Below are 15,719 nucleotides of genomic sequence, written 5' to 3' on the forward strand. Positions count from 1 at the left end.
CTTCTGTCACGTTTTGCCTCCATGTGCGGCATGTTTGTGTAGATGGACAGCTGTGACTCGAGTTCTCAGCAGGGCCCAGTAAGAAAGACCCCCCGCCGCAGCACACTCCCGCAGGTCGGCTGTGCCGTTGCCCTCTGCTGGCCACAGGAAGGAGCAGCGTTCACCAGGACACAGCTTCCGGGAGGCGGGAGGGTTCCAAAGAGAGAGGGGTCGATCCCAACTTTCTCACCTTCCCTTGCATGGTGTGAGTGGGAGACAGCAAGTGTCATCCAAGGCCACTTCCCAGAGGAGGGTCTGGTGCCCCCCTGCTGCTCACAGGCAGAGGGTAGGCAGTGGGCCACCTGACTCACCATGCTGCGCCCCCATTTTGCAGAGGGAAGCGGTGAAACACACTTCCGTTGCGCTCCTCTGCAGTTCGTGGCTTGCAGTGTCATTTTTAATGGATATGCAGTAAGAGGAGGAAAACAGCAAATAAGCAAGCGATAAAAGAAAATTTTGAAACACACCTGTACCTTTGGATTCTGAGCTGCAAGTCCCCAAGTCATTTTGGGGCCTGAGACCCCCCCCAAAAAAAGCATAGTGCTGTGTACTTTTCATGATTAGCCTTTCTTCCCAGAACATTAAAGTGCTGAGAAAAATACTGAAAATATGCAAAATGGAGATATTAAAATGTTACTGCTTTTCAATTTTAAATTTCTTATTTATATAAAAAAAAACTTTATAATTTTACCGTCCTGACTTTCATAGAAGCAAGCATACTTTTTCAGTGCCTTTTCTCTCCTGGAAAAATATAACTATTATAAAAAATGACATGAAAACATGAATGGGAAGACAGGCTTTTTATTTGCCCCGGGTGCTGAGATGCAAAGAGCAGCGCTGTTGGAGGGGATCCTGCCTCAGCCCAGGATGTGGCCGCCTGAGTAAAATACCAAGGGCAAGGTTGGTTGAGGCGCTGCGGGCTCTTTCGCTGGACTACAGACAGCCGCCTCCTCACTCCGTCCTCGCATGGCAGGGTAGGGGTGGGAAAGAGAGGAGAAAGAAGAGAGACGCGGAGATGGAGAGAAAGCTCTATGTTCCGTGCTCTTTCGGATGCTTTTTCCTCTGACCCAGGCCCCTCACTTAACCTCACCTCACGGGGGCTTCACATTCTGGCTCCAAGAGCGCCGCACCGGAAGTTAGGGCTGCAAGGAGACAGGTGCCCTCTTTATTTAGAATTTAATATTCCCGTTCACCCTGGATGCTTCGGCATTGATATGTCTTTTTATTGGTGTATGTTTACAGTACGTAATATCTACATTCATTTTGGGGAATGGCTACATATGTATATCTCAAATCATACTCACTTTTGATGCCCCCCACTTTCCCCCTTCCCTTTTCTCCTGATCCCTTCCCCATCTCCAAAAAGTCCGTTTTACTTTTTAACTTATTCACATCTTGAGGGTTCTCCCATGTGAGACGCCATATGACATTCCATTTTTTGCGTCTGACTTACTTGACTTACTTAACACTATGGTCTCACTATCCATCCATTTTCCTGTAAATGGCGTGAATTCCTTTCCTAAGGCTGAATAAAATTCCATTTTGTCACAAGATTGCACTAGGACCAGATCTTGTGAGGCTTCTGGGCCTCTTTGTCATCCTTTGAAGTATCCTACCAGAGATCCAGAAACACTGCCTCACCCTGCCCAGCCCTTCAGCCTGGCAGGCAGTCCAGGTCCCTGGAGGGGTGGAAGGCCCTTTGGAGGACTCTCACAGTCACGCCCACTCTACCTCTTAGCGCCTTGACAGCCAGCTACCAATCGCATGGCCTCCTCGGTCTCCATAGACTCCGCCCCCAGGAGACCTTCCACCCACCTGGAGGGCAGCCCCACTCTGCCTGTCTTCTTCAGAGTCTACATCCACGAGAGCTGACCTTCTGGCTCTTTGAGTGACGTCTCCCGGCCTTTTATCTTCCGTCACAGGCAGCGTCATGGAATCCATGGCCTCTATTCTTCCCTCTGATTTCTCCGTAAACCCCTGCCATGCTGCCTCACCGCTGCCAACACCAGGAATTCCACTTTTGATCAAAAACCGCTCCCAAACTCCCTTCCTAACCTGGCTGCATCCTCTGTCCGTCCATCCCCCAGGTCTGTGGCCTGTGATACAGCTGGTGTCGCCTGTGCCCAGAAGCTGCTCCCGCTCCATGCCCAGCCCCTTCTCTGGCTGCACCCACACCCTGGTGCTGCCTCACTTGGGCATGGCTAGCACTCTGTCCCGACCCCTCTTCTCCCCAGGATCTCACCTGAGACCCTGTCCGCCCCTTCTGCAGCCCCGTGATCTGCCTGACCATTCTCTCACGTCTGGCTATCACACCCAGCTTTCCGTGGATGTCCAGCTCTTTCACACTGTCCCATCTCCTTATTGTCCCCAACTTCCCCCGGCAGCCCCAGGGTTGACCCTGAGGCCCCCACCTCGACCAGTGCCCTTCTCTCCCCCATTTGTGCCACAGCCTCAGTGTGGGCATGCTTGTAGACAGTGCCCTGCCCTGGGTGCCCTCCAGCTGCCAGGCTGTTGTGAGCCGTGTTCAGGGGCACCCCAAAGTTCTCTGTTTCAGGGGGTCCTGGAACTCTAGTGTCCCCAGGTGACTGAAGGTGTGCTGCCCCACTAGGGAGCCCGTCCTGTCCGATCACGGCCATCAGCAGGACCCAGTCTCCCTCAGCCTTCTTGAGAAGTGTCCTGCGCTTTCCCATCTCCCTTTCTCCGTACTTGCTGCATCTTTTTCTTGGAAGTATGTGCGTGAGTGTGTGTGTGTGTGTGTGTGTGTGTGTGTGTGTACGCCTGCATTTCTTAGCCACCTCGCGGATCATAGCAAAAGCCTTGCCTGTGGCTGTGGCATCACCAGGCTCCCAGCAGGGCCCTTCATGTAGCTGGTCCCACATCTGTTCCCCGGGGGATGGGCTGTGCGCCTGCCCAGCCCACTGACCGTGTTCTACTTCCTTCACTGTTCCGCAGACCTGTTCCTCAGTCAGACCCTCTGGTTTCTGCCACAGCATTCACACTTACTAAGTGTTTCACGGATCTGTACACACGTAGTAAAAACCCCTGGCTTATTTCACAGATGGGGAAACTGAGGCACAGAGTAGTCAAGGAATAAAGAGAACAAGAGCCATGGGGCAGGGCTTCAAACCCAGGCCCTAAGGGTGCAGGACTCCTCTGGCTGTCCAGAAATCAGCACGGTGTCCCACACAGCCTCAGGCCCGCCCCTTCTCACCTGCCCCTCCTCCCCCACCTGCCTCTTCATACCTGCATCAGGGTGTTTGTATCCAAATGGCTTCTAGCTGTGCCTTAGCAAGGGGCCTCACCCCTGTGCCCTCATCAGAACAAGCTTGTTTTCTGACCCCTCCCGGATGAGGACTTCCTTCCTTCCTTCCTGTCATGGATGATGTTAATCAGTGACCTTCAGGGTGGAGATGCAAGGGTGACTTTCAGATGAGCTTGTTCTTTGCGTAGCTTCTGCACCTCCTTTTCCCTGTACAAAACGTGGGGACCCTCCTCACTGCATGTGACTGTCAAGAAGCTGACATTCGATATGCACGATATTTAAGAGGCTCCATGTCATGATATGCAATAAAAATACTAATAGTAAGAATAACACAATAGTGCTTTATGTGCTGTTTTGAAAACTGATGCAGTTACTCACTCCGATAGAACAGAGATAAGGTTTTTGATATAAATGAAATGCCACAGGTCATCATATCCGTGCAGGAGATTCCTAAGCCACACGAGCTACTTGTGATTACAGCTTTGCATCACCATCCGGCAAGGTCATCCTTAAGTGCTTTGATGGTTTCCTGAGGGGAAACTTTGTGCTCTTGATTGGAGGAAAAAAGCATGCTTGATAAATGTTAATGCTAGTATGTTTTTTATAAGAAATGCATGTCACTTTTGTCTTTTTTAGTCTACCTGAAATGAGCTTACGATTTTGTTTCTCTAGTTATGAACAAAATGCTTCCTATTATTAACACATCACTGGTTTGACAACAAAAGATATTCAATTTGCAAAATGAGTAGGGTTTTTTTAAGGATTAATAGAATTTTCTTAAAAGAGGCAAAACTGCCTGGATCATAGCCTTTTGCAGTTTGGCTTTTTTTGTACAATGGTGCCTCAGTACGTGACCTGAATTCTTTCCACCATTCTAGTTGCAATCTGAATTGGACAGAAACTGAATCAAATTCAATGGTTAGGTTCAGTGTTGACCTTATAGGGAAATGTGACTCAGCTCTCATCCAGTTCAGTTTTGAACCAGAACTGTGAAGAGAAATGAGTTCATGAACCAAGGTACCCCTGTAATTACCTGTGCACTTCCTATTTGCAGGAGCGGCAGACTTATTCACCCAGAAAATAAACGCGTGGAGCATATCAATCCCCATGGAGGGAGGCAGGGGTTGGTGCCTGCCATTGATTTACTTCATTTGCAGTTTTTAAACGAGATGGTGAATTTGAATTTTAAGTGCCGAATCAATGTGACTAAAAGATTGAATTACTGATTTGAAAAGTTGCAGGCACTTGCCAAGAAATGAAACACTGCCCCAAGAGCGGGCTCATTTCTAGCCTGCACTCCGCTTCCCGTGAACACACCCCAGCGGGTGACCAGATGTCCCCAGAAGGCAAACTGTGGGCTGGAGCGGGAACAGACCACTTTCATGTTGCCTTCGGGATCGCACAGTCTTCCGAGTTAGACCCTCGCCACCCTTCTTTGTTCCTTTCCATGGCTTTTAGACTTCAAGGAAGCCAAATGGTAATGGATATATTTTTCTTGACTTGTATAGCATTAATTTTAAAAGGATATTTCCTGAAAATTGGTGGGTTATCTGCCTGATCTTCATTCCTGATAATGGCAACCAGCTGGAGGAGAGGCAGCTACCCTGTTTACACCCAGAAGGTTCTCTTTCCTGCTGCCTTCTCCTCTCTCCTGCTCTACTGAGCCAACCCCTCTCCATCTCCTGGGTCTTCGGAGGCATCTTGTAGGAGAAGATCCTCCTCCATCCCTTCATCAAAGGTCAGGCTGATTGCTGGTTATAACAATGATGTGCCTGGCTTTCATCTTTTCCAAACAAATCTTACTAAGAACTAAAACCAAAGTATGTAAACTATGTATGTTCAGCCACTGAGGACAAACCTGAGTCATTTATAAGAAAACGGATGCACCTTGAGACCATAATGTTAAGTGAAATAAATCAGACACACATGACTTCAATATTAAATGGTTTCTCTCATGTGAGAAACTTAACGTATAAATAAAGAGCAAAATAAAAATGGTTAGTAGGAAACAGGGAGATGGGTTTTTTGCTAATGGGTAGGGGCCCGAGAGATAGAAGGCGGAGGAGGAGAGGATGGGAAGGGAATGCAAAAAGAATGAATATGTATGATGCACACGAACCCCTGCCCAGCCATGAATGTGATCATTACGTACTGCAGATATGTGCTAATAAAATTTTTAAAAAATTTTAAAGATTAAAAAAACAAAGTACAGGGATGAAAATTTTCATTCAGCCCCATGCTATGATCATACCGTTATTGTAATAAGCCAAACCTCTAGCTTTTAGTTGAAATGTCAAGTAACCTAGTGCCCCTGGCCCAGTGACACTTTGGGAGGAAGATGGGCCAGGGATTTAGCTCAGTGGCACCATGACTGCCTCGCAAGCACAAGGTCCTGCATTCAATCCCAGGGCGGGGGACACTTTGGGAGTACGGAAGGGGCAGTGGTGGGATGAAAAGGGAGGGGGCCAGAAGGTACAGGTTTCATTTCAAGAAGGCACCAGTACTGATCTTCATCGGGTCTTTTGAAACATTATTGTGAATGCTATTGCATTCTTTTTAATTGCTTTGTTTTTACTTTAAAGTCCACGCCAACATAGCATTTCATTTACTTGCTGTGTGTAAGCAATTCAGGCCACAGGCCTGAGTGGAGGTCAGTAAGTAGGAGGGAAACTGCGACCGCCTGCTCCATCCTGCTCTTTCGAGTTCCTGCAGCTGCTCCACTGCAAGCAACACCTGCATCCCTCCACTCCCAGAAGTCAGACCCCAGATTCCAGTGAGGCCCCCTGTGAGTCTGCAACCCCCTCACCCCAGGGACTGGCAAACCTTGGCTGGCCGCAGAGCCACGAGCAGGAATCATGTTTGTTTCACCTCCGTTGCCGTCTTTGCCTGTATTAGAAGCTGCCCCCGTGGCTGCCCAGGGGTTAGTTAGCCTTCAGGTCCTATGGCCGTTCATTTCTGTGCCCACTGTCTAGGGTCCTTGCTCCCATCCGTCCTCCCGGGGTGGCACAGCCTGAGCGTGAACAGTGAGGACAGACAGCAATCCCACTGCACAGTGCAGGTGGACCAGAGAAGAAGAAGTAGGTTCTGAGGCTGCCCCCACCCAGCACTAGCTCCCTTCCTGTAGGAGGAGATGACAGGGAGGGGCTCTCGCTCATGAAAGCAGGGTTTCAAGGCTGTGCGTTCTGTGCACACACCAAAGCGGTCACGATGTATCATCACAAGAGACCAGTTTCCTTGGACTCTGTGCTGTTCTGAGGTATAAAAACGGCCAGGAGATGAGCTGTCCCTCTTCGCAGCACTCACTGATACTCCTGCATGCTGAGGTCTCATCAGAGCATCCCTTAGGATGGATGGGGCTGGAGGGGAAGGGCCAAACTGGACCCTAATGTACCGGACCCTGAGGTACTTCCCTCTTGTGCTTTGGATTTTCATTTGTAGCACTGGAGGGTTGAACTCAGGAACTTTGCACTGAACTATATCTTTAGGCCTTTTAAAAAAATTTTTGACGTATGTTCTCACTGATTCATTAATTTGCCCAGGATGGGCTCAAGCTTGTAATCTTCCTGCCTCAGCCAGAGTGCTGGGATGAGCAGCATGCGCCACCACACCTGGATCTTCCATGTCCCCAGGTCTGCATGTTGAAGGCTTGGTCTCTCACTGTGGCATTGTTGGGAGGCAGTGTAACCTTTAGAAGAGGGACCCAGCAGGAGGAAATGAGGTCACTGGGCCATACCCCTGAAGGGAACCGTAAGTCCCTGGACCACTTCTCTCCCTCTCTCTCCCTCTCTCTCTCTCTCTCTCTCTCTCTCTCTCTCTCTCTGTCTCCTCTCTCTCTCCTTGACTGCCATAAATTAAACAGTCCTCCTACACTATGCACCCCTACCATGTTGCCCTGCACCGTCACAGGGCCAGGGTAACATGAACTGAAGCCTCTGAAACAGTGAGCTAAAGGAATCCTTTCCTTTCAAGCTAGCTGTTTGTCTCAGGTGTTTTGTCACAGCAACAGAAAGCTGACTAGCACATGCACCAATTCCATCCTCTGAATGCTTTTCACATCAGAGTAGTGTGTGTCTCCACACTATCACACGAGATACTAGATACATCCCACAGCCTAGGAGGCAGCTGAATATGTGGTCTGAACAATTCATTGAATCCCAACCACAACCCACTGAGATGCATAGTTACTGCCCCATTTTAAACAGGAGAGACTGAAGCACAGAGAAATTAAGTGGCTCAGGCAAGGCCACACCGCTAATGATTGGGACCCTGGAGCTGAGCCGAGTTTTGCCTGAGCTCTCTCCCCTGTGAGTGGAGCATCACAACATGCAGCTGTTCTCTCAGCCTGGGACCCTCAAGTCCCGCTCAGAGAGCTCAGGGTGGAGTTGGCCAGGTATCCTGTGAGGCCCAAACAGGGTGCTCCTTAACTGAGACCCCCATATCCCTGCAGAAGCGAGCAGGGAAGCAGAAATTTCCCAGTACCGGGCATGCAGCAGGTGCTTGGTGAATGGGGGAAGAAGGGAAAGAGTATTGTGTTCATTTGAACACAAAATATGACATCAGCTGTTATCAGTCACCTGGATATTTAAATAACCCCAGAAACCATGCAAGTATTGTCAGCAATGTTCTTTGTTGGTGAAACTTCTAAAATAGCCAGTTTACAAGCTCCATTCCAGGGAGCTGAATAAGTTGCCTTGCAGTGTAGCTGGAAGTCAATTATATATTTGGAGATATCTGGCAGAAATAATTTGGCCCATGAGTGAAATAGCTGCTTCATGCTGCCATCAAATATTTATCAAGAGCTCAGTGGTGAGGACTTTTCAAAGTGAATTAAGATCTCCCAGAGACTGAACATCATTTAATTCTGGGGTTTACTAAGCCCATGTGAGTTATTGACACTGAATTTAAACCTCAGTCTTGGAATTTTAATCTCTTATGGCTGAGGTCACTTGTCAACCTGCACTATAAACCTGCTGCATGAAAAAAGACAGGGAGATCATTTGTCAGGGAGCAAGACTTATGCTATGCCTTGGTTTGGTAAAAAGCAAATCATTTTTCCCATGATAAATCCTTCTTCCAGACTGGATACTTACAATTTTTGCCACACAAGATTCCACTGGTTGATGTAAGAGTCTGTGCTTCCTTCCAAAGAGAAGATGTTTTCCAGGTGACAGGAAAAGCCTCCAGTCCCGGGTTCTCCCTAAGTCATGTGGCAGAGGACATCACTGAGCTGTGACAGAAAACCCAGGTCTCTTAAGAAATGACACTCTGTAATTCCTCCTCAGCCAGCTGACCGTCTGCTTTATTGTCCCAATTTTGTAATTCCCTCTTCGAATTTTATGGTGAGGATTTAAGACAAAATGCACTTTATTTGTCTTTTTATGGAATGACGTAACTCACCCGAGGAAAGAAAGATATCCTTCTCTCTTAAAGAGAAACTTAACTCCTCTCGTCCATTCACATTTGTATTATTTAGTGGAGTGGTTTTCAACCAGGCGACATTTGTCAGTATCAGGAGGTAGTTTGGATTGTGATGGTTAGAGGTAGGCATTGGATGGTGCCAATCACCCTGGGGTGCTCAGGATGAGCCCTCAGCGAAGGAACTGACTGACCCAGGCAAGCACGGCAGCACCAGGCTGAGGACCCCTGCCTCGTGTGTTGTCCTTCAATTCTGCTCATCAGTAACTGTGCGGAGCAGGAGAACAATCTTGTGTCACTGCCCTCTTCCCCTAGCTGCTGCCTGGGCTTCCTCCACCTCCCTGTCACCTTGAACAGTGGTTCATATCCATGGTCTCCCTCTTCTACCCCTCTTAGAATTGGTTTCATCTCCACCGCCATGGAGAAGGTCACTTCTCCCAAGGACAAGGACACTAGGTTCCTTCTCTCTGTCTCTGAGGTCTTTCTCAGTCTCTGATGGAGCCTCCTCTGGGACCCCACAGGTTTCAGCACTGGTCCCAGAAGTCATTGCTTGGGGTACACAGCAGCCCCTATTCTGTTTCTCCTCATCTCTTTCAAATGTTTCTGGTGTCCCTTTCTGACTCAATGGCTCATTCCTTGTCCTAGCTGAGGGCATGTGCCCCATTCTTCCCTTCCGATTCTTTTCCTTCCTGGGGAGCCTCACCCACCTTAGAGGATACATAGGGTCCTTCCTGGATGGGAGTTCCCCAGTGAGCGTCAGCCGGCTCCCACCTCCCACCGCTTCTCCTCCTGCTGCGTTCTGGCCTCTTTCTCCTGGCTCACGCACAGCAGTCTCTCAGTAGACGCTCTCCAAGCACTTCTCGTGTACCAGAAACCTTGTTCCACTGTGAAGATACAAATTAGCAGAGCAGTCTTTTCCCTGGGGACCCCACAAAGTCGAACATGAGACACACTTCCGAAACTTTGACTTCAGGGCCAAAATAGAGGTCCTCACCCCAACCACAGGCACCTGATAGGCCGCCTCTGGGTTTCAGCTCAGCCTGAAAGGCGGGCCACCCACTTTACCTTCTGAAACAGAGATTGCTCTCCCAAGTGTTGCAGTGTGCCAGCCATTTGGTACTGGGAGAATGGGAACCTTCAGACATAGTAGTTAAAGTATTCTGTGAACCATATGCATGAGGGAGAGAGTCTTTTTAAAACATAGCCCAGAACACAAACTAATAAGAGATAAATTTGAAGAATAACTATAATGGATGTTATAAGTTAGCCGTAACTATGAATTAGTAGTAGGAATAATAAAAATAAATTAATAGTGAATATTCATAGAAATTTACTTATCCCCACTGTAAACTTTGGACTTCTCTTCTTCAGCCCCATAAGTCTTTTATCCACAGGGACTGATAAAATTCTCAGGGAAAAATGTCCCCTTTATATTGGTGTGCAAAAGCTACCTGACAAAATATCACAAACTGAACAGTTAAACAGCAGAAGTTTACTCTGTCCCAGTCTGATGGCTGGAAGTGGTCAGGGTTGGTTTCTCCTGTGTCCTCTCTCCCTGATTTATAGACGGTGCTATCTTCTTATGTCTTCACGTGGCCTTCCTTCTGTGCTTGTCTGTGTCCTGATGTCCTCTTCCTAGGACACCGGTCCTGTTGGATGACAGCTCATGCTAATGACCTCATTTAATCACCTCTCTAAAGATTCGTTTTTATATAGACAGTAGTTGTATTTTGAGGTACTGAGATTAGGACTTCAACATAAAACCTTGGAGATAGTTCAGCCTCGAGGCATAAAAGCGCAAGCGGCAGCAAGGTATTAATAGAGCCATGGAGCTGCAGAGGGAGAGCAGAGTGCTGCACTCAGGAAGGGTGGCCTTTGTCCCATGAGATGGAAGCCAGCCGCCGTCAAAGAGCACTGTGGAGGGCTGGGGATTTGGCTCAGTGGTTCCGCTGCCTCCCTCACAAGCACAAGAGCCTGAGTCTGATCCCCAGTACCATTAAAAAAAGAGAGAGAGCACTGTGGAGCAGGGATGGAGATCTATTCTGCCTCCCTCTGGTCCTGCACGGAGCTCCCCTGGTCACCCATGGCTGGATATCTGAGATAACGGTGAGGCAGCTCCTAGAGGCTTAGACCCCAGGAGTTAGAGCCAGCAGAGAAGGGCCAAGCAAGGGGCAAGAGGGCGAACGGAGGGGAAGGAGCCAACCCTCCTCAGAGCTGGGTCCGATGGTGCCTTCTGGATTCCACGGTGCCACCTGACGTGTGAGCCACATGCCTGAAGATGTCCGAGGCAGACACGCACTCAAGCCAATGTCTTCTGAGATTCATATCCCTTTGGCCACCGCAGTAGGCTCCCACCCAGGGCTTCCCGAAGACAAGATGTGATTCTTACAAAGCGTCTTAGAATGTGCCAGCATCCCTCTGCCTGGAGTGCAGGCGGGAGAGCAGGGGTGGTTTCCGCTGCATTCTGCTCTGACGCCCTCTGCCTGTGTCTGCTTCCTTGCAGGAGCCTGAGCGTCAGTACATGCACATAGGCACCATGGTGGAGTTCGCCTTCGCCCTGGTGGCCAAGCTGGACGCCATCAACAAGCACTCCTTCAACGACTTCAAACTGCGAGTGGGTACGTTGTGTGGAGAGATCTGGGTCCCAGCAGGGGCAAAGGGAAGAGGAAGAAAGTCCTGAGATGCATCACTGACCCTGTGATGTCGGTTACAGGGCCATCTTAGGGCAGCAGGACAGGACTGCAGATGACAGGGCTTGGGGAAGCCACCTGATTCTAAAGTACATTTCTGCAAATTAGGAAAACTCCCTCTTTGGTTGGACCTGAGCTGAAGGCACATGGTTTAGCAAGTGTGGTGTGGGCTGGATTTCAGCCACGCATCCCCTGTCTGTCCAGCCAAAGTCCTGTCCTTTCATCCTCAAGGCAAAGTTTGCGTAGCAGTAAGTGACTTACCAGAGGTTGTCCACTGGTAGCTGCTCTGTTATTTTCTAGACATAACATGAAACTAGAACGTGTCACCCTCACAACATACCCCCAGATTTTAGGGATGTGCATATTAAAATTGTTGAAATGCAGTCTCACATTCACAGGGTCACAACCAACAACATTAGCAAACGTGTCCTAGGTTCTGAAACAGCCATCGCTTTTCAGAGTTATGCAATCATAGGGAAAAATAAATAGCTTTCTTTACCATAAAAAATAATCACTTTGTGTACATTGAAAAAAAAAGACTTTTTGATTTCTGACAAGTCCTTATCAAAATGTAAGTTGATTTCTTGGCATGTTTTATGATTACTTTCACAAATTCTTATTTCCAAAAAATGTGGGTTTTGAGCCACCAAGTTAGCACACAGCTGTCTTGTAGTGGGCACACAGTTGCAACCACTCAGGGTTTTTAAGAGCTTCTTTGACAATTTTATGGTTTTCCTGGCAACACATTTGGCTTCTGGAAGACCACAGAAGAATAGTTTTTGAGTCAAATTCCATCTGTATAATTTTTAAGTTTCTCTTACATAAAGATTTCAACTTTTTTGGAAAAAAGAAGGTATTTAAACTATTTTCTTCATTTTCTATATGTGGTCTGAATTTTAAAACCAGGAATTATTTTACACCTCATTTAGCACATGAGATACTCTCTCTGCGTGTGCTGCCAGTTGTCAGCATGGAATCTGAGTAGGGTTTTCTTTATGCTTCCTCACCTGTGTGCACAGTGAGCTTTGTCAGGGCTCGGCTAAACACAGAGGTGAGGCAGGCCTAGAGGGTGAGACGCTACCCTGGGCAGCCACTGACCACATCAAACAGATCCCTTTGACCCAAGAGCCGCCGTGCTGTGTTGACATCTCGGAAAATGGTGTCCTCAAACTTTCACACTACTGCTCTGTATTCGTCCTTTTGTTTCTGTTGCTCTAACAGAATACCTGAAGTCAGGACAAGAGATTTGCTTAGTTCTCAGTTATGTAGACTGCAAGTGCAAGATCACTGAGCTTACGGCTACACCAGTGTGACAGATGGCATCATGGTGGCACCGTGTGTGAGAGCAACAGATTGTATGGCAAAACAGGAGGCCAGACAAGTTAGAAAATCAGGCTCACTCTTTTATAGCTGCCCACTTTAATGGGAACTCAGTGGTAACCAGTATCGATCTCCACATGGACAGCACCCCTAGTGACCTGGTGACCTTACACTTAGTCCCACCTCTGACAGTTTCCACTGCCTGTCCATCACCACACATAGGACCAAGCTTGCACATAACCCATGCCCGCTCCTGAACACATTGAAACATCCGAACCGTTGCACTCTTTTGAGAAGAAAAATCTAAGTGTGGCAGAATGACCTTTCCATTGTCAAACACATGGACCAAAATAATCCTGCCCTGAACTTCATTCAGCGTAAGCATGGCACAAGTCTTTGATGGTTACATGGCCTACATCCAGAGCAGTTTTCTTGGTCTGGACTCTAATATTTTCCAAATTCAGGTTAGCAAATGGACACCCTTCCCTTGGCAGGTATTTGCCAAGTGCCAGCTTTACACCAATTTTTGAACAGCTAAGAGCATGGGTGCATATGGGCACGGTATCAGCCCTGTAGACTGCTCAGGAAGGCTAATCAGTGTTTCCCTTGCCTGGAGTCTTCCCCCTCCCCAAACCCTCTGCCTCTCATGGGAGGCTTCCCTGATAGATCTCTGCACCGAGCGCCATCACATGGCAGTTCCCAGCAGGAAAACGGAAGCATGATTTTGCCATCCAGAAGTTATGGTACGAAAAACAGCTGTATTCGGTCTTTGCACCCTTTTCTGCATGCCAAGCTGTAGAGTCACTTGGTTAATCGGAGCCACAGGTCAGTCACTCTCCTGTACTGAGTGGATGGCCTTGTTGCTCACAGTGATTAGATCATTGGTAATTGGCCCTGGAGCTGCTACCCGAACAGGAGTCTGCAGCACCAGGAGCAAAGCCCATGGATAAGAGGATGAAATCTCAGGCATGCATCTTTGTGCCCTGGGTGATCTCCTGGGTGGTCAAAGCTTGTGACAGAGAAAGCAGAAGTGAGTTTTACCGAGTACTCCCCCAAAGCAAAGGGAATGCATTTTGCACCTCTTATCTACCTATAAAGTTGTGGAACAGTGTTTGGACTGTGTCTGAGTGTTAGTTTCCACTGTGGAGAGGAAACTCTCCTTAAAGCCAGTCACTGAAGAGGTCAGGTTCAGGGGCTAGATCTCTCAGAAGTACCCCATTAGTCAACACTGTCAGACTAGCGCATCATGGTAGGAGGCCCAGGCCCAGGAGGAAATGTGGGATGGAGATCTATCTCAGGATCTCCTTATGCCACTCCCACAACAGCTGTGGGTCTGTGGGTCCAAACTGGGTTCTTGGGACAAGTGTCCTCCTCCCCTGCACTGAGCTGGAGAGGATCCCAAGCCCCCCGCCCTTCAATTCGAGGCATCGATCCTATTTTGGAAGCTTTGGCTCGTGATGACAGATGACGTCTTACATGCATCCCACCCTGCAATGATACACACCCTGACCTCGGGTGTCAGCTCGCAATAACAAGGATTTATAATTTCATTTCCAAGAGACAGAAGTCAGCAGAACCAGTGTCACCTCTGTTGTTACTAGTGGCCCAGGATGCCTGATCATCTGGGGGAGTAACACATTGTTAGAGAGCTCCGCAGTCAGGTTCCAGTCCCCACCTGCCCAGCGTGCAACACAGACCTGAGGAAAAAAATACACCAAGAGACAGAACTAGGAGAGAGAAAACGGGGCCAGGACGACCAATGCCTGTGCAACTGACAAAGGCGCTGGCCAGTCCCAGGCACTGACTTTTATTGGCAATCAACTGGGGTAAAGGTGATGTGTGGTTTCTGTGGGAATTAATGTAAACAAGGCTCATTAAGGACAAGGCAAATCATTCTAGAATTAGGAACAGAATAGACAAAACATATGATTGTAATTAGAACATTGTCCTTTGGTCTAAAGGTTTTAGCTCTGGAGACAGAATTTGGGTGTGAGTTACTCTGACCTCAGCGCATGGGCTTTGGCCAGACTCACTTCTATGAACAGCCAGCTGTGGGGCTCACTCTTCACAGCCTGCTTTGGGCCTCATGAATATTATGGTCATCTGCAGCACATTAACCATGGGCCCCAACATTCCCAACAAATCCACTTTGCCTTAGCCACATGGGGCTGGCTGGGTCAGAAGGAGGGGACTTTCTGAGTTGCTCCAATGGTCTTTTGGTGAAGTCTCCTTGACATATCATAGTGGAGGAAGCTTTGGTCCTTGATGAATGCAGAGAAGGAAACGCCAGCAGGAAGAGGGGACCAGAGCTCAAGCAACAGATCCTGGAAGCCCTTCCAGAGCTGGGCTGGACCCCATGTAGTGCTGCCTCAAAGGAAGGATGTCCTCAGCTGGCCTCTCCCTGACGGCCCTCACCTCCCCTCCAAATGCGAAGCCCCTGGGACTCCCCCCATCTCAGCTGTCTGCCCTCCACTGTCTTTTCCCTGCTGCGTGTTATTAAATACCCATAATTTCCTTATGTGAAAACCTCCCCCAACTTTGTGTTCCATCAAAATCTTTCCATCACCCATAGGAAGATGCTTTTACATGGGGACCTGAGTAGAATGCTCACTGCCCGTAGTGGAAATTGGGCGAACTCACTAGAACACAGCTCGCCGATGGGAATCACCGCCCCGCACGCGCCTCTCCCTGGAAGGATATCAGCAGCAGCCAGCCCGCAGTGGGGAAGAAGCTGAGTGCACAGGAGCATGGGGCGGGGACGGGGCCCGGTCGTCAGGAGTGGGGGCCACAGGGCCCATCCTGGCTGTGTTCTGCCTCTCCCACCTCCTGCCTGCGTGGCTCATCCCCCTGTGTGAACCCACCCGGATAACGGAGTGGGTGGCTGCAAGGCCTGCCTTACGGGGCTGCTGCAACAACCCTGAGCACTAAGAAGTCAAACGTGCTGTGTTACCGTGGCTGTGACACTGGTCATTGGGCAAAACATTGGTGTCAAC

The 15,719-nt window shown here is 48.8% G+C and overlaps 1 protein-coding gene across 1 annotated transcript in view; it reads left to right on the forward strand.

The window, feature by feature from the left end:
• Positions 1-15,719, forward strand: part of Adcy2 (adenylate cyclase 2) — a 371,910-nt gene that overhangs the window by 349,328 nt on the left and 6,863 nt on the right. Inside the window, exon 23 of the mRNA XM_033758687.1 lies at positions 11,220-11,334. Within this exon, the coding sequence (XP_033614578.1) occupies positions 11,220-11,334 (115 nt within the window). The remainder of the gene's footprint in view (positions 1-11,219; positions 11,335-15,719) is intronic.

This window comes from Fukomys damarensis, unplaced genomic scaffold (genome assembly GCF_012274545.1).
Source record: "Fukomys damarensis isolate Sample0158 unplaced genomic scaffold, DMR_v1.0_HiC HiC_scaffold_1, whole genome shotgun sequence".
Classification (NCBI taxonomy): domain Eukaryota; kingdom Metazoa; phylum Chordata; class Mammalia; order Rodentia; family Bathyergidae; genus Fukomys; species Fukomys damarensis.